The 19,837-nt window shown below is 43.8% G+C and overlaps 1 protein-coding gene across 1 annotated transcript; it reads left to right on the forward strand.

Moving 5' to 3' along the window:
* Positions 1-11,480: 11,480 nt before the first annotated feature.
* tent5ba (terminal nucleotidyltransferase 5ba) lies at positions 11,481-15,956 on the forward strand. Its single transcript, XM_076736188.1, has 2 exons — positions 11,481-11,867; positions 14,618-15,956. Exons 1-2 carry the CDS (start codon positions 11,721-11,723, stop codon positions 15,644-15,646), a joined length of 1,176 nt encoding a protein of 391 aa, XP_076592303.1. The 5' UTR covers positions 11,481-11,720; the 3' UTR covers positions 15,647-15,956.
* Positions 15,957-19,837: the final 3,881 nt, after the last annotated feature.

Consider the following 19,837-nt stretch of genomic DNA (forward strand, 5'->3'; position numbering starts at 1 on the left):
AACTATAATATAGTGTGCGCAGTAAATCAGTGATAGCTGGGCTCATCCTCTCTGACAGCTCCCTCGAAAAACAATGAAGAGATGCCTGTTGACCACATGTGTTCAGACAAGCAAAGATCCAGAACTCTGTGTGTGTGTGTGTGTGTGTGTGTGTGTGTGTGTGTGTGTGTGCGTGCGTGTGTGCATGCCCTTAATTCACACCTTTCTTTGATCCAGACTGGATCGCTGTAATGTTTTGCGTTCTGGTCTACCACGTGCTGGTATGAAGAGTCTTTGAGTGGTTCAGAGCGCTGCAGTTAGACAAAAACTAGAAAATTCGACCCTGTGATACCAGTTTAAGCTTCATGTCATTGGCTTGCTGTCCATGTCTTTACGGTGCTTCTGATGACGTTCTAAAACTGGTCTCGCTGCTTCTTATCTGATCTCATTATACTTCACGTCTCATTTCGTGCTCTCTGCTCTCAGAATGCAGGGCTGCTGCTTGTCCCCAGAGTTAAAAAGAAGTCCTCTGAAATAACCTCTCTGTTGATATCAGACTGTTGAAACTTTCTCTCCTTTCAATCTAACTCATTCTTTGATACCTCAGGCCTTGTCCCCGTTAGTATTTATGTATTTATGGCCCATGTTTATGCTGCCCACTGCCTCTGTCCTACCGTCTGTTGTTTTGTCTCTGTTTCCCACAAACTACCAAACTGTGTGCGTCTCTCTCTTCTCCCTTTCTCTTGTTTACTCCTCCTTGCTTTTCACTCAGACTCCTCTCTGCTGGACCATCAACCATCTGGGAACCACTCTCTGCTGGCTGTCGGTGTCTCATCCAGACCTTTGGATCTGGATCATTGTCCCCCAGGACATTCAGCCTCTCCTCTCCTTCTCCCTCTCTCCCTTGTCTGAATGCTATCCTCTCTCTCTCTCTAGGTAATATAAGAAGAAACAGATGTTTGAAGATAAACTTATGCTAAAACTCTGGCAAGATTCACACAAAGGATGTCATGGTTGCAAGGTACAGACTTTGCACAACACAACAGCATATTCGATTGTGTCTTAATGGATTTCATAGGATTTTGGTGTATCTGTTGCCTCAGTTGACTTCAAAACACTCCTTGCTGAGGCATGTCAGTATATAGCAACCTATATATCTTAAGCTAATGTAAAAGAGATGGTCAGACTTCTGGCTCAGTGACTGGCAGAAGGAAAAAAGCCAAAGCATCACTGGCTCAGCAGCTGTGTGGCATTTCGACCGCAGCCCTCCATCACCAAGAGGGCTTTTTTTTTTGCAGAGGGAGAGAAATGTGAAGACGAGTTTCATTTAACAACAGCAGTGAAGGTACATGGTTGTCAGTGTGTAGTGAGTTCATTTGTCAGCAGTGTTGACATGTGGATTATTTGACTCCTCGATGGCTGCAGGTGATTATTCGCTTGCTGGAGTGTGTCCTGCTCTTTAACCCCAACTGGCGTGGCACAGACACAGAGAAGGCCACCCAGTCAGCGGGGGGAAGTGGCCTGCTTTACTGCCAGACTTCAGAATAAGAGGATGTATTTTAATCACAAAGGTGACATTGTAGAAGGGATTAGACTCAGCCTGGACAAAAGTTCATTATCTAATGTGACATTTTTGCTTGGTTGACTCCTTCTCTTTTCTTGAGACGAATGAGCAACACGCAGTAAGAGATCAGCCGGGAAAGCCAACCGTTTCACTTAAAACCAATATATTCCAGCTCCTCAAAGAAGTAACCCGCCACCAATTTACCTCCGGCTGTCATCCACTCCGTGATTCATCGTGCTTGTTCCTCTTCAGCGAGCCACGTTTGGCCCCTGTTGTCATGTGTGCAGCCGTGTGTCACACTCTCACAAGCCTTCTCCTCATCACTCGCTGGTCTGACCAGAGCAGAAGTGACGCACCTCTGTGCACCGAACAGGTGACTCACGGTCAGGGCTGCAGTCAACATCAGCGCTGCTGTGATTCTTGAGAGCTGCAAAGTGCGTCTCTGTGCTGGGCAGTGAAGCTGGATATAATTAACCCTGTGCTGAGCAGAGCCGTCCAGCTGCCAGCAGGCCAGGTTTGTCGCCACTGTCACTGGAACATGAAACAACTCAATCCTGTGGCTTGCACATGGTGATGTAGAATTGTAGTACAACCAAACGGCCTGTTATTCTTGCATACTTGCAAATTTCCACAACAAAATGCTTCCTACCTGATGCTAAATGGGGGATTTGTTCATAGAATATCCATGCCAGTGTGAAACACGTGTGTGTGTGTGTGTGTGTGTGTGTGTGTGTGTGTGTGTGGAGTTTGGTCAGTGCTCAACTGTATGTTTGTGTTCTGCTTTTCCCAGGATGTTTCTGGGTGTAACACGGGTACGTTTGATTATCTCTGTTTGGACATGGTGGACCGTGCAAGCGTATGTGTGAACAAGTATAAGGCCCTGAAAGCTTTTTAGTACATAAAGCCTGTGGTAGATCAGTACAGTGTTTTTTATTAGTTGGTGTGTGTATTAGATTTGTTGACCAATCCAGCTTGTAGAAAGATTAGAGAAGAGCCAGTGCAGGGTTATAGAGCTGACTGTACAGCTCACTGTGGACAGGGTGTGATGATCAGTGAGGTATATCATTATATAATTACTGCATTTAGCTGCAACTGTGTCTAATCAACGATCACTGTTGTTATACATAAAAGTTTATCTTGATTTGTAGATCTTGATTATGACCTCTTGTTCTCATATGCCCCAAAATAATCACAAAAACAAGTTCCACTTTTCCAAGATACCATATCTGCTAAACTGCAACATTTGCAATTTGTAGTGTTTTCTCAGTGCAGATTAGATAAGTGAATAAGTAAAAATACGTGACATATGCCTGATTTTTGCGGTGGAAAAATGTCAGCTGTGCGAGGTGAAGTGGAAAGTGCTCCCCATGGAAACCTGAATATGCGCCACTGAGCTGGATTAGTGTACCAGGCTGTCACAGGGTCAGACCTTATCACAGCAGCAATTATCACGCAGACTCTTTGATACGACCTCAATCAATCTCAATAATGTTTTGCTTGCTGACAGGTCGTTTTGATAATACGGCTCAACTGCTCACAGATAAACTGTTGTTTTAAGCAAGAGCGTTTTGAGCTCGGACAGACTTAGAAAATGAGTATGTCCGCACTCTACGCCCTCCGTGCAACACGAAATAAAGATTCGCTGACTTCTGACTTTACATTTTCAATGAGAGGTGAAGCCTGTTTCATTTTTCAATGAAACAAAAAAATCTGTTAATTCTACATTAAGCTGACAGCAGATGATTACAATGTTTGTTTTTCAGTAATAGAAAATAACTTAAGTCATTGACTTAAGTACTGTACCTACTGTGGTCGGGTATTTGTATTTTACTTGAATATTACTTAATCTTATGCTATTTGCTACTTCTACTTCACTACATTTCACAGGGAAATACTGCACTTTTGACTTTTTATATTCACCTGCCAGCTGTAAGTATGAGTTAATGTGCAGATGATGATTTGAGAAACCTATAATGAACACAGAAGATCCATTTCATTGTTATACAGTACAGTAAATCAGACCACCCAAAACTGAATAAAAGCGGTATGATTAGCTCTACTGCAGTCAGTCAAGATTAAGGTAAGTCTCCCATTGGAGAAAATAATCTTGGATTAAAGGATTCAGCCATTCGCTCTGTTTAAAACTACATCTTAAAGCATACACACCTTAGTACACAATTACAAGCAAACAAACATGTCTCACTTTACATGCTTACAAGAAGACACGTGATCACACACACACACACACACACACACACACACACACACACACACACACACACACACACACACACACACACACACACACACGAACTGCAGTTTTCTGATCACCCCTCTTCCCTTCTATCTTCCACTTTTAATAGAGTATTTTTTCAGTGTATTATAGCTACTTTTAATGAAGCAGATGATCTGAACATGTCTTCCACCACTGGCTTTATGTGAGTGTATGGAGCCATACAACATAAGACTGTGGTTATGTAGAGATGATGGTTATGCAATAATCAATGAAGGCCACTGAACTTCAGGCACTTTGTCATGGCCAAAGTTTATGTAGCAACCACAATAAAATGAGAGGGAAGAATAGGAGGGACAAGGTGACTGACAGATAGATAGCGTCTGCTGAGTCACTGAAAGGGCATGACCAGACATATTCCCAACATGTCTGACTTCTAGCAAGGGCCACGGTGCGGCTTCAAATACTCTGAATCACTATCATGTTTGCTTCAAAGTTATGTAAAGATGAGAAAGGTAGCAAAAACACAGAGACAGAGAGCACTGTAGTAAAACACAGGCCACAAGGGTTTTAATTGTACAGTAAAATGTTTGACTGTCGGGTAAATGTCAAGCGGTTCGTTGAGCCCCACTTGCTGCTAGTAACTGTGCAGTATGTAACTCAGAGCAGCTTTTGGCCATGTGTGCGACATGCCTGCCTCCTGCCTGCTTTCAGTTACAGCACTGCATAAATCTGCAACCCTTCACCAGAAAAACTCGCATGAATCTTTCAAACTATGGAAAACAAGCCAGGTTTGTTTTTGTTCAGAATCTTGTTTTGTTATCAACGTTCGCAAACACCTGTCACGAATATGGAAATGTCTGGAAATCACTGATCGTAAATATATTAATCTAATAAGCGCACTTTGTTCTCATGGTACCAGAAAGACTTTTGTGGCTCTTGGAACATGTAGCTGGCTCTGTCTGGCCAGAGGCATGATGGGATACACTTTTGCCTGATCGCGTAATCCATGCAGGAGGAGGATTTAAGAAATCTGGATGGTGATCTGAGAATTGTGCCGCTAACATATTTTTTATTAGTTAGCTCATTTGGAAAAAGCTTTTAACCCGACTGAGAGGTTGGATAAAACCGGCTCTGCTGCCTGCAGAGGTCGAGCACTATCAGTTACATGAGTCAAGCTGCGCTGGTATGATCATGACCTTAACAGACGTGGTCTCTTAGGGTCCTGCTGCATATTTCTACTGTGCTTAACCCCAGAGTTTTCCTGTGAATTTACACAATTGCTCTCTGATGTGTTACACTCCAAATCGCCCCTCGGGCCGAATCTTTCCTCTCAGCTACTGGATGTGGGTGAGGAGAAAAGATTTCTGGGAATGAAACCAGAGCTTGCTGCTAAATAGGGGTTCCCTCTCACTTCTGGTAAATGCTCCAGAGAGCAGAAAGAGCCAGTTCTCTTCCCTGCTAGCTTTTAATATGAAATGTCCACACCAGGCACATGTGTTGAGAAAATTACAGAACATGTTTATTTTATAAGCTTTTATGGTTGCGTTTGTTGACTCAGCGGCATCTGCACATTGTAGGCAGCTGTCATCTTGTTTCTCAGTCTCAGCAGCGCAGTTGGGAGTGTTTGATCAGTGGAGAGTAATGCCCGCAGAGAACCATTCATCTATTAGCACCAAAGCTGACAAGTGAAACAAACTGGGGTTTATTTTCTGTTTGTGTAGCATTTGACAATGTGATTTGCAACAGGAATCCTAAATGTACTATCAGGGCGGGTGTGGGGCCCTTGCATAACATGATTTAAGCTCCAGTTAAGGAAGCTATCCAAGTTAGGACGTCTCAGACACACAGAAGGAGGCGACGGTGTTTTATTACTGAGGCCATACATTCCTCTCTTCTACATGGGCTCCTCTACAAGCAGAATAAGTCACATGTGAGATATCCATGTGCTTAAAAGGACAAGAAAGACAAAATGTTTTGTATGTAATAGGAAAAAATATGTGCATGACTACCTCAGTTCTCTATCACATAAGCTGGGAATTTACTGAGGAAATAATATTTCCTTTTCCTTTCTTTCTTTCTTTTGTTTGTTTGTTCATTCATTCATTCATTCTTTCTTTCTTTCTTTCTTTTGTTCATTCATTCAGTCATTCTTTCTTTCTTTCCTTGTTCCTCGTTTCCTACCTTTGTAGATATCCGTGTGCCTGAACACTCAACCTCTGTTTGACTTACATTTGTTCTCTTTCTATAACGTGTTTGACGTTTAACACGACTTCAGTGTGACTCCAAGTTTTTTTTCCCCCCCTTCCTCCCATTCAGGGGTAAAGTGAGCCAGACCTTACATAATAGGTAGCCTAACACTATATTTGACCGTTGAGCTTCAGAGCACTTCAACTATGCAATAACCTCTCTTATCCAAAGATAATGCTACGGTTATGGCACAACCTCCAGAGCCCGTAGAAAACAGTAGGAAATTATGCCACAGCTCACAAAACAAAACTGAACTCTTCCTGTAACACAAAACCATTTCCAAAATGATTGATGGGATCATCTTTATGGCTTAAGCCAGTTCTGACATACTTGTAATCTTTTGGAAGTAGTGCATAATCACTAATCACACATCTAAAATCTGGTTTGGATAAAACACAGCAACATTTCTTCCTCACAATTTAGTATTCCTCCACTTCACAGCGTGAGGATGGAGTGGAGATCTATGATGCTACTTGAATCTATAGTGTGCTATGGTGTGTTTGTTTTTTCCAGCAGCACACTGGTCTGCTCTGCCAAGCATTACTGTAATCAATCAAGAAGGCAGCGGAGGGAGTCTGACGTCAGAGACACGGCTACTTGCGCAACCTTGCTCCACTGTCCCGTAGGTTTGTTTTAGGGAGCAATCCGGAAAAGTACATTTACCTCTCTTATCATGCTCTCTTACTATCAAAGTCAGGCCCTGGTGTGCAGCCTGACTGGTCAGCTCAACCTGGTTGAACAGACTGGTTATCTGGTGCCATGGCAGACTGGGCCAGAAAGTCTGCAACAAACAAACATTTTGTTTATTCATAAAATCAAAGTAGATTTTCAAAATTAAGCATGCAGTGTAATGTCATACATGCAATGTAATAGCAGCAGCTGCATCACTCTTTTAGCTATGGCAGTACATGTGATCCGCACTCTAATAATAGCACACTTGGTCCTCCAGTATAACATGTCTGAATGTGCTCAGTGGCAGATGAGATGAAGTCTTTTTGGGGGAAATATGTCATTTAGATTGCAGGAGCCCTGACAGACTAGTAAGAAAAGAGCTTCACAGCTCATCTTGTGCAACAGGCGGAGTGTTATCTGTCTTCACACAATTGATCATTGTGACACTTGTTGTTTGGCAACATTGATTTTCAGCCACGCTTTTACAACACACTGTGATGTCCAATCATGTCCCTGCATTTGAGAGAAGCCCTGCATTGTTCCTCTTCCTGTCACTGCCCATCAGGCAAAGACAGATAGAGCTATTCGACCAAAAAAACAAAACAAAACAACTGCCTTTAATCTGTCTTTGAGGACAAATGCAGGGACAGAAACAGATGTGTTCAACAGATCGTTATGTTAAGGGACATGTTTTTCCTCTGACCTGTCGTGTTATTTATCCATCTGGATTGTTTTGGTGTGAGTTGCTGGTGTGAGTCTGGAGATAGTGGCTGTAGAGGTGTCGCTCTTGTCTTGAATAGAAGGGGACCAGATCGAACTCAGCTGGTGTTGCTCAAACTGCCAAAAGCAAACACTGGAAAAACGGAATAGCACTGTCTCCATCCAGGCATCATGACCCACTTACTCTGGATTATCCACAGACCTTGTTATAAGCAGTTTCATCAAGGAACTATTTTCTTTCTTCTGAACTACACCCACCCCCCGTATCACTGCGTAGAAGGAAGTGTGCACCCTCTCCTGACCGTGCCGGATGTAAACATTAATGCCATCCTGCTTGGCTGAGCTGTAATGTTAGCGAGCAAAATCAGTTAGCTATAAAGTAATCTCCACAAGCCAGCACTGTCAGACTATGGTTAGGGTTGTACACGCACGCTTCCTTCTGTGCATCGATACGGTTGGGGCCTGTAGTTCGGTAGAAAGAAAAAAGTTCCCACATGAAACTGCTCACAGCAATCTAGTAAAAAGGCACCTATACAGACGGTATCTCCAGCAGCTCAACCCAAAAGAAGCCAGATAGATCAATAGCACTACTCGTAAGAGAGAAAATGCATTTTTAATTTTGGGGTGAACTGTCCCTTTAAGCTAACTTTGGACCTCAGAGCAGGACACACAGCTTGCAACAGTTCAAATGCAGTTTTATTGAAGAGATGGAGACTTGGAAAGCTGAGCTGGAGTACACGGTGGAGCGTGGCAGGCGAGGAGAGCTGAGCTGTTGGCTGGAGAGTGGGTTGGCGAGGCAGGCAGACAGAGATCACAGGGAGGAAGTGAACTTGAAACACAGGAAAACACAGGATTAAGAAGAGTTACAAACAACAAAAGGAATTACAAAACTGAAGCTTAAATTGGCTGTAAGTACCACTTTGGCAAACTGAGCAATCTGGCAAAGCCTGGTGTGAAGAGCTTGGGCTTGACGGGTGGATTGGCTATAGGTGTGCAGGCAGCTGGAGGGAAAGGAGAGCCACGCCCAGACAAACTCACACAAACAGACAGAGAGAACAAACAGGGAACCAGCAAGAAACACAAGGGAGGGATAAACAGCAGGAAGAGTGGGAATGAGGGAGAGGCTTATGTAGGATCGTGACAATGATGCACTACCAGATCGTTTCATAATGTTTGACCATAGTCAGGACTGGAACATACGCCTGTCTAATACATCATTTGTTTAAGGTGTGTTTAAATACTGCCTATTTCACCGCGCCTACTAGACTCACAGTCTCTGTTGTCAGGGCTGCAGCAGGATGTTGAGAGATATAACTGAGATACTGAGAAATAAACGGTGACACCGGCATTAATTAACAAAAGGTGAAATAGGGAATCTCAGGAGTTTCGTGTCAACTGTTTTGTTCCACTGCACGAGTGTCATAACTGCACATCCGACTGACTCCCTCTGACATGTGGCTGTGAGGGAACCTGAGAATGTCAAGAGGCCTGACGTTCATCTGCCATCATTGTTCCTCGAGTGTTTCACATTCAGGTAAAGGCTGGCTCCGCTCCCAGGATGCACAGCTGCCACATGCCGGGTTATTTATAGCCAGATGACGCAGATGCCTCACAGCAGCACCTGGCAGGACCCTCAGCTGGAGACGCCTCTGCCCAGCTGCCTGACAACCGGGGATGCTGTTGCCAGGCAAACAGGATTATGTTGACATCATAGGATTTGAAGTGATCTTCCGTGGAGACCAAATCCACGGTACGCCCACGACCCGACCTCTCCGAGGCTTGTGAGACACCGCCAGCCTCCAGCTGTGTGCTGTAAACAACAGTGGAGAAGCGTGTGAATACTCACATGCGTGCATTTGAGGATGTGCGTGCCCGAGTGCGTAAGAGCGGATGTTTCTGTCTGTCCGCACTTTATTGTGTGTATCACTAAAAACCATCACCGGCCACTTATGAAATGAACTTTGCTCTCTTGTAAACATTTTACAGGTGCACTCACATGATGTATCGACAGGTATGAGCAGTTAGAGATTTTATAAACTATGACATATTTGGGCCATTTTAAAAGAGAAAAGTTTTCACCTGTATTGCTCACGGGAAAATTACACACTTGCACAACCTTAAGGCCTTCTCACCACTGAAAGAGTAATGTCTGCTATTGTGTGTAATGTCTGCCATTGTGCGAGGTCCTGCACTAGGGGATAATTAGTGCATTTAAACACATAACAGAGTGCATGCAGGACAGGATGAGATACGACACTGTAAGAACTGATACAAAGGAGAGTGACAGATTTCAGAAATTCAGAGGACTGGAGGACATTGAATGCATCCGACAGCAGCTAAATTAAACAATTTAACATGAGAACATTATTCAATTCAGGGCTCCTCTCGCTATAATTATATTTCATGCCTCAGATGGACCATTACATGCAGCATCAGACATAAAAAGTTGGCAAACAAGTCTGTTCAGACCACAGGAATGTCTCCGCACCAACACAAGTGAAATGAAAACACTCTGCAGATAAGAAGGCAGGTGGAGAGAAGTGTCAGGGGCTTTGTGAAAACATAAATGGAAACTTAAAGGGCATCACAGGTTATCACAGCCTTTACATAAGGCCCTGCACTATCATGAGCAAATTAAATGGATGATTTTTCATGTGGTTGTAGCCTTTAATTTTCCACTGGCTGAGTAGACAAACATCTCAAAGGTAAAACTGTCCACTGTAAATGTCCATACCAAAATGATAAGGACCTATAAAAATGTGTGCTTAGGAACATTTAACAGGTTTAATAGCTTGCTATCATAGTTTACACAACCAGCGGCTGACAAGCAGCTTTTGGATTTCTGTGAAAATCACGTGTATTTATTATCTTGTATATTTTCCGGTGTTTTGTTTGGCATAATAGATGTTTTTCAAGTACTGTGTTGGTGTGAATTGCAGATTGGGATTGGTGAAGAAGACTACACTCCTGCTAGTTTAGCTTCCTGATGTTAGTTTCCCTTTGACCTTTAGGTTCTCAGTCTTTTCTATGTTAAGTCTGTGACAGCGAGCGATTTTACAATTTCTTTATGCTGAACATTTTGGCTGTTTCATCCCTCAAAGCCTTTTTTTTTTTCTCAGCGGCACTGCTTCAGCTCCGTCTTTGTAAGGCAGCGTGGAAACAGAGTTTAAGGACAGGGCCTTTTATATTTGTCCTGGTGTTTATTATGGGGTTCTGTGAAGGTGGAAAAAGGCAAACAGAAAAGGAAAGAAAGGTAAGTTGTCGCAACAAATAGGACATAAATACACTTTACATGTTTGCTAAGCAAAATGTCCCAAACATTTGCCCATTATTTGCCTTTGTTGTTGTGAATTATCATTTGACCTGTTCAGGTCTCACTGATGAAATGAAACAGAAAAACTGAAAAACAAAAACAAACAAACAAACAAACAAACAAACAAAAACCACTTGAACTGGTCACAACTGGTACACATGCGACTGGAGACGACAGGTAGCAAGTTTGCTTTGTTTTAAGAGGTCACAAGCCAGACAGCTGGGAGACACAGAACTAGAGATTAGTAAAATGTGACTGGAAAAATAGTTTTCTGGATAATCTTATCCTGGATAAAGTACTTGTAGCTGCTGCTGACGTGCCCTCCAGCAAGGCCTCGTACGTTTTTCTCAGACTCTGGAGTGCTTCTGGTCCTCTCTGTAGGTCTGTGTGACCTTGTCTGGCTGTAACCTGATCTCTGTTATCAATCGCTCTTATTTATCATCTTTAATCTGATACAAATCCAATAATGAATGCTTACTTCTAATGATGCTGCAGCTGAGGCGATGTGCATCATAAGGTCATAAGAGCAGAGGGAAAACCCTGTCAGCATGCAGGGTTCACCATGAGAAGAAGAGAGAGGAGGAGGAGGAGGAAGAGGAGGAGGAGGAGGCTGTCAAGCGTCACAGGGAGGGTGTTCCCTGCAGACAGGGCGTCCATAATCAATGACCAAACACAGCAGCCAATCACAGCGCGCATGCTAATGAGGAGTCTTTAAGCTCTCTTATGAATCGGTTCTTTGCAGACTGACCGGATTTTAGCGGCGCACACCGGAGGAAACGGCTAATTCCACTCTCACCTCCGCACCTCTGACTCAGATAACTTTTTTATACTCCTCAACACTAACAACCGGACACGCTCGCAGCTGACATCCGCCGGAATATCTCACTTGTGTTAAAGAGGAAAGACACAGAGATCAGCTGGGAGGAAGCGCTCATTCATATTCTGCAGATTCTTCTTTTAATTTGGGGAGGGGGGGACTGAAAGCTGACATGTCTTGCGGTGATCAGAGCCGGCGGTTCTGCGTGTTGTCCTGGGATCAGGTGCAGCGCTTGGACTCGATCCTGGGGGAGGCTGTCCCCATCCACGGCCGAGGAAACTTCCCCACTCTGTCCGTGCAACCCCGCCAGATCGTCCAGGTAGTTACCCGCACACATGATTACACACTCACTTGTGTATTACGAAGAGATTTAAGTTTGAGCATGGTGATCTCTCTCTCTCTCTCTCCCTCTCTCTCTCTCTCTCTCTCTCTCTCTCTCTCTCTCTCTCTCTCTCTCTCTTTTTTAGAGTTGGTTATAAGCTCATATTTATAGCCTGTGTATTTCTATACATAAATAGGAAACTGAATATTACAGATGGGGTTATAGTGAATTCTGTGAAAGCTGTGGCTCAATTAGTTCGTGGGGAATTAAATATTGAAATGAAACTATACTTGCCTGGAAAGCTCTCTAGGACCCCTGGTGGTCTCCCAATTTTAGAGCCACTGACCAAATCAGGATATAACCCATGAGGTTTTTTTTTTTTTTTGGGGGGGGGGGGGGGGTCCTGTCTTTCTTAATTGTATTCCCATGCCAGATGACATCACAATTTTGTTTCCTCGTTTCGGGGAAAGCTCACATTTTGACATTCTTGACTTGAATTCCTTCCGGGACTGCTCTGTATTCCTTATTCTCTCAGAAATATGTGCATGCAAACTATGACTCCTCTCATGACTCTTCCCTCTTGGTGAAGAAAGAAATTAAAGTGAATCGAAATGAAAACCTTCACTGGGTTTGTGTGAGTGCACGTCATTTTCACATTGAAACAGCAGACTGGGGGAAGCGCGGTGAGGGACACACTGCTGCTCCAACTCCTCTGGTTTGACTTAAGATGTATGAAACATACAGCACACATGCCAAACCCCCTCCACATTTCCAGCCTCTTATGTGCGGCGGCTGGATCGCATTTCACTTCTCCTGTGGTGTCTATAGAGAGTCCAACGTAAAGCCCATGACAGAATTTCAAAATGAGCATATAGTCAAAGCCAGATGATCAGTTGTACAATCCTTTTTCCCCCCCCCATTTCATTTGCACATTGACATATTCAAGATGAGCTCAACAAGCCTGCGTATCCCGGAGCTCCATGCTTGTGGTCGTGGAAAGATGAATGCTCCATTGAGCGTGCAGGAGACTTAAATACAGGTTTGAGCCCCAAATGTGGGGACTCTTGTTTCCCCTGGATTTGTGGAAACCCCATATAATTTTATTTAGCTGAAATCTGCCGTCTGCCACATAGATGCATTTAGTGGTTGGCTGAACATTGATCAGCAGCAAATCTCCTGCCACGACAACCTACAATGGCACTTTTTAGCCAATACATATATTTAATCGGTTTTGATGATGTAATTGTGCCTCTTGGGTTATACCTCGCATGACTGAGAGTGTCAACCTTTGTCCTGCAGTGTCGTGAAGCTCTGGAGTCCAGTGATTTAATGCTGTGACTGTAGATCTAAGATAACAACACCCTCTTCTGAGTGAGCCTCTATATGACACAACTCATTTCACTCCTTTCAGGGAGTAGGGGGTCTTAACCACTCATCTGTATCCAAGTATCTGCAGAAGCAGATGTGCTAAGTGTCAGCTTGACCCTGAATTTGACTCTGCTCTGACATATTGGCACAATCACCTAAGAACACATAACCCACAATATTGGAGCTTCTGATTGGAATTTGAACCCAATCAGCACCACTTTACGAATGATTGGGATGCCATTACTGCCAAGTTATGCTATTATGATTTTGTTGCTATGGGGTTGACTTGCCTTCAAATGTTTGTTTGTGTCTCACCTGACCCGGTGTGTATAAATAGAGCTGACTTGTTATCTGATCACCACGGGAGAGAGAGCTAACAGATACCAATCTGACAGGTCAGTGCCAGTGGAGAGATTTAGGATTGTGTGCGAGTGTATGACAACTCATTTGCACTGCAGGCTTCACTGTTTGAATGTTACGCAGCTATTATTTGCTCAGTGGAAACGCTTGTCTTATTTGTTGCGGTTACAGTCAGCTACATGCGTCAGCTTTTGCATTAAGTGTGCCTGCTGTGTATATACTGAATGAATATGACAAACTTCTTGAGCGGCTTGCCAGATATAACGAGGAAGCTGCAGCTAGATGTTGATGTGTCATAAATTTCCACTGAGCACTTTGATCTCTTCCAGATGTCTTGAGAACAGAACGTTTTCAAGTCACAAATGGTCTATCATTTCCCTTTAGGGGAAAGGCTGGTCGTGATGCTGGCATAACCTGTCCAGCTGTGGATCATCCTCTGCCAATGTGGCCGCACTGAGGCGAGACGTGTCTGTTTAAACATCTACGGGTCACTGGGTCAGAGGAAGGGGAACGCTGCTGACCCTTAATGACCCGAGGTTGTGACGGTTAGCCTAAAGCAAGAGGTTTTTTTTTGTTGTTGTTGCTGTTAGACAGACTGGTCCTGCTCTGCAGTTCACTCTCTCTCAGCTGCAGTTCAGGATTATAAATCTTATCACTGTGTCTGTGAAAAGATGAAATGATGAGAGCAGGAGGAAGATGGACCTGGAGCACAGACTAACCAGCAGTGCTGCTCTTTGTTTGGGCTTTTTAGGTTTCATTGAGAGTGAAGCTGATGGTGATGAAATGGACTTTTGTGAGCGCTGGTATTGATCCTGCCTTCACAAACTATTGATTTCCTCCAGGCTCATGTGGAGAATACTTAGCCGTTTCAAGAGTTGAACTTGAGTCTTCTAAGATGTGTGTGTTTCTTTCATCATTTCTGAAACTGCACAGCATTCGCTTTCATTTTTTAAAACTCAAACCTGTATGAATTCATGTATATCATTAACATGCTTTGTCTCTGCCTTGTTCCTGTCCAGGTGGTGCGGGCGAGACTGGAGGAGAGGGGTGTGTGTGTTAAGGATGTGAGGCTGAACGGCTCGGCTGCCAGCCATGTGCTCCATCAGGACACTGGACTGGGCTATAAGGACCTGGACCTGATCTTTGGTGTGTCGCTGAAAGATGACCAGGCCTTCCGCCTGGTGAAGGATGTCGTGCTGGACTGCCTCTTTGACTTCTTGCCAGCCGGGGTCTCTAAGGAGCGCATCACAGCACTAACCCTCAAAGAGGCCTATGTACAGAAACTGGTGAAAGTCTGTAATGACACGGACCGCTGGAGCCTCATCTCGCTGTCCAACAACACGGGCAAGAACGTGGAGCTAAAATTTGTGGACTCTTTACGACGGCAGTTTGAATTCAGTGTGGACTCCTTCCAGATTTGCCTCGATTCTCTGCTCTTATTTGACCGCTGCTCAGAGACGCCCATGTCTGAGAGCTTTCACCCCACTGTGATCGGGGAGAGCGTGTACGGGGACTTCAAGGAGGCCATGGACCACCTCTGTCAGAGGACCATAGCCACGCGCAGCCCGGAAGAAATCAGAGGGGGCGGCTTGTTGAAGTACTGCCACCTGCTGGTGCGGGGGTTCAGGCCCTCTTCAGAGGCAGACATGAAGCAGATGCAACGCTACATGTGCTCACGCTTCTTCATTGACTTCTCTGACATAGGAGAGCAGCAGAGGAAACTGGAGGCCTACCTGCAAAACCACTTCGCTGGGATGGAGCACAAACGATACGAGTGCCTGATGACTCTGCACCAGGTAGTGAACGAGAGCACCGTGTGTCTGATGGGCCACGAACGGCGCCAGACGCTCAGCCTCATCTCCATGCTGGCGCTGAAGGTGCTGGCTGAGCAGAACGCCATCCCCACTGTGACGAATGTCACGTGTTACTACCAGCCAGCTCCGTACGTGCAAGACATCAACTTCAGTAATTACTATATTGCACATGTGCAGCCGCCGCAGGTTTCACCATGCTCTAATTCATATCAGACATGGCTGCCCTGTAGCTGAACCGGCTATGAGAAGGGCAGAGGTGGACTCGTCTCCATCGCTCTTTGAAGGTCGGACGTGAACTGAAAATTCAAAAAAAAAAAAGAAAAAAAGAAACTCATGTTTGCCAAATGTGACTTGACTTAAACAATCCTGTACTGCTGTACATCTGATTGAGCCGACACGTAAAATTTTCTCACTTGTTTTGTCCTGCAAAACATCTGTAAGATTGCTGGTCATTTCTGAGATGTAGCGATAATAACTTGTTTAAGTATTAAAGAAAACTCTCTGTGAAGCTTTATATATGTCAGTTTTTTTTTGTTTTTTTTTGAGGAAACAGACTTTGAAGCTGGAGCTATTTTCATAATCTGGCTTTATTTTTTTAAAATTACATACCGGACCAAAGATGTATTTGTTGTTCAGAAAGGGAATGTTGTTATGATTCCAAGTGCCTAAAATGAACCATGAAATGTTCTAAAAACATCTGTAAAGTGAGAGCTGTGCATTCAGTGTTTTCTAGATTACTCCGTCTCTCTTTTCAGGAACAGAAGCAGTCATTTTTGTGAGATTAAAAAAAGGAAAAACTACAGCTTTTTGTATCGTGGTTATTTTATTTTAACCTTGGCCTATAATGATTGTTGACATTTTAATCTTGGGTTCTAAGGGCTGCAGTTAGTTTAAACTGGTCATTACCTGAAACTGCTTTGCCATTCACACAGTCGAGTTGTATATTCTCACATGGCCATCATAAACAGCAGGTTTTCATTGACCCTGCTTCTAGTTATGACTCAGACTTTTGTCCTGTTTTGCTGTGGATGCAGATGGGAGGTTGTTTGTCCATACTTGATAAGCCATTGAAATGCATATACTGCCGTCTGGAGTGAGTTGCATTTGTTAAACTGAGGCTGGGGATCCATTACGATCTGAGGACATGAACTATAAGGAGGCTTTTCTAAAGCACAATGGCTTCTCTCTCCTCAGTGATACCAAAGCTTTTTAACAAAGGCTGGCCTGTTCTCCCACCCATGTTACCACTGGAAACCCAGCCCTGTTTGCTTGACTGATACCATATCCGTGTAATTTTGTCTGAGTCAGAATCAAAAATCTTAACAGGCATACTGCAGCTTTGCAGTTTGTCCAAAAACAGAGATGGTGGAAACAGCACAGCTCATATATATTATTAACTTTGGATCTTCAGGGGTCTTGCTATTTAAGTTTGGGCCAATATTTACATCCACTGAACAAACTGAGAACAAAACGTTTGGCCGAATCTCTTCAACGCTCTTGCAGACTGGCAGATTTTGCATGCAGAGGAAGTCTGTGAGTGTTGAGGGGTGTCCGAACCCGCATTCATCCAGTCCATGAGGGGCCTCAAGTGAACTTTCTGCAGACTTCCAGAGAGTTTGCTTGGGGTGCAGACTTCACGGGACCTCGCAGACTTGGCGTGACGACGGTGAACACGTCACATTACGGGGCTCAGTCCAGAGGGTGGACATTTGGATTCAGCCTTTATTTTGCCATATGTGCGTCACCCACTCATTAATTCTCCACACGAAACTTGAACTGAATTTTTAAGTCAGGCGTTGAAAGGCTGCATTAGAGATGTGGTATAATTGAAGACTATATATGTGCCGCCTTATCTTTGCATAAATCTGTTAAATGCAGGGTTACTGGTGGTGGTCACAGTGTCAGCTTACTGGGAGCAGGCAGAGTACTGGAGCCAGTATGAAGTAATATAAACCTGTTAATGTTTCCATTTGCACTTTAAGTCATATTCTCTTGCACACATGGTCAGATTAACCTGTTAGGGGAACCTGGGACAAAGATTTGCTTTGCGCCCCTTCCTGACTCCCCATCTACTGCAATGTGTGTGTGTGCCCCTTCATTTCCAGTGCAACCAGTTCCCTGTGCTGGAACGCTGCTTAATTTATGTTAGTTTGTGGTAGCATGATATAAAAAAACAAAACTACATTTTCAAAGGGGTACAGCATTTAGATAATAATGAAAGACCACCCGTAGTATGTATTGCTCTGCATCGTTGCATTTCTTATCAGTTTAGTAATTAAAGGGACACTCCATCAATTTTACATTTGAAGATTAGTTGACTTGCCATGCAGAGTACAACACGGTCTGTAAAGAGAGTTGTCTCATGTCCTCTGTTTCTCTGAAGGAGCTTTCTAAACTAACATCAGTGGTATTTTCTCCTACGTTATCTCAGCTGGTGCTGGAGGACGACAGATTCTTAACAAGAAGCCTGTGCTTCAAAGTGGGCACAGGAATTTTAAGACACTGGCAATCACCAGGCAGGGAGGAAAGAAATGGCACTATCGATTTGCATGATGGGAATTGTAGGATTCAGTGTTTTTGGAACTTGACCCATACTATGGAAAAGAAAAAGAACATCCCAACCTTTGCTGCATCAATTTTCACCATTATCTTGACATTATTTCAGCCTCTGCTTTTAAAAGCTGAAGCAACTATTTCAACTACGGTAACATTAGTCAGTGCTTGAAGATGTAGTAGAGATGGTGCGGTCCTCTTCTATAAATGGATGTCTTTGAGTGTAATTGGTAGAGAATGGATTGGATAGTTCATTGGTGCCAACTTGAAACCTTTCCAAACAGTAACAAACTACATGAAACCACGTAGGTGTTCAGGATCAGGACCTCTAGGATGCTGCTCCATGCAGTAATATTTACAAATTACCTGAATGACAGTATGTTTCCTGATGAGCTTTTCCGACTTAGCTGCCTCCACAAGTTACTGGAACTTTTCAGTGCTAAATTATGATCCATTGCCTCTTATTCATTGTCTTCTCAGGCAGTTATCCCATTTAATTTCTTCCACTATGTAAATTAACACCATGTTGTCTCAACAAAAGATGAAAATGTTTGGAGAACACTGAGATATTATGAGCTGAAGGGTTATTTTGGATGCACTAAAGCAGTAAACATACTGGAAATGTTTTCTCGCTGGTTCAAGGCCTATTCCGATGGAGCCGTTTTTAATCTAACATCCTGGTAATCCGTCATGATCACTGGCTCTGCTTATTTTGGCACAATGTTGAAGCGTTCTGCGCTGGTAAATTGTTCCTTTTGTGCTGTGTGTGTGTGTTTTCCAAGCAGCCGTGCGTGTTTGGCAGAACGTACAGAGACCGTCTCAGGGTGTGTTCTCGTAGCTTTCTTATAATGTTTGTTGAAACATAACATGGTCATTAGGTCAATATTTATTCTTAGGACTGTTGCATATAAGACAGGCAAGATGGCTTCACTGTCATTGGCCTCTAGCTGCAACCCTGACCCACTGTGCTCATCACATTAAAAAAAACATCCGTCTAAATAAAGAAATGTTGCACTTCACTGCTGATGGATTTAACAGAAAAACCTGCAGTAGCAGTTGGACTGATTAAAAATTTTTATCACGTACCGTGTCTAAATGTCAGAGGCAGATTTTATCCCTGGGATAATGGTGTGAGATTTCTGAGACATTTAATTTGGGCTTTAATTTGGAGAGCATGTGTGTGGGCTGAGGTTCTGTGCACACATCTGTGTGAAAGGAGGGTGATGACAGGACTGAGACGCAGTAATGACAGAGATTTCACAATTTCTTGCCACAACACAAATCAAACTCACCCTGGTCTGGTATCTGTGCTATTACCTCTCCTGAAAAAGCGTTTATTCACCCAAGGGAGCGATTATAATGTCCCACTTACCCATTATCCATGGGGAGTTTCTCACTTTGCGCCTTACTTTCTCTCCAAGCCGACTCCCCTGATGCAAGGCAAACTTTTAATACTCAGCCGGGATCACACTGTCCTGAGTCAGGAAATGGAGATGTTTTAAATTAAGCTGTACTTGGGGAGCACATGACTCTGTGGATGTGACATCATCCTGAGGGTGCAAAGGGGAAACACATGTTTTAGTTGAACTGCATGATCGGAGCGAGCTGACAGTGCAGCTTCAGCTGGAGGAGATGTGTGGGTCGTCGTCTGTGTGTTGCTGTGTTGCCGGGGCACAGCGCTGAGAAACGTCCACAAGTTCATCTCAAGTTCCTCATGAGGGGGAAGACTTCAAACAGCTGTGGCACAGTTATCGCCTGGTGGACTATAAGGAGGAAACCCCCACTGTAATAAATGTTGAAGCCTGCAGTTTTAAATAATGGCACTATCAGTCATGAGTTGCTGTTGTCAGGTGAAAATCCTGTATCTCCAAA

This window comes from Chaetodon auriga, chromosome 8 (genome assembly GCF_051107435.1).
Source record: "Chaetodon auriga isolate fChaAug3 chromosome 8, fChaAug3.hap1, whole genome shotgun sequence".
Taxonomy (NCBI): domain Eukaryota; kingdom Metazoa; phylum Chordata; class Actinopteri; order Chaetodontiformes; family Chaetodontidae; genus Chaetodon; species Chaetodon auriga.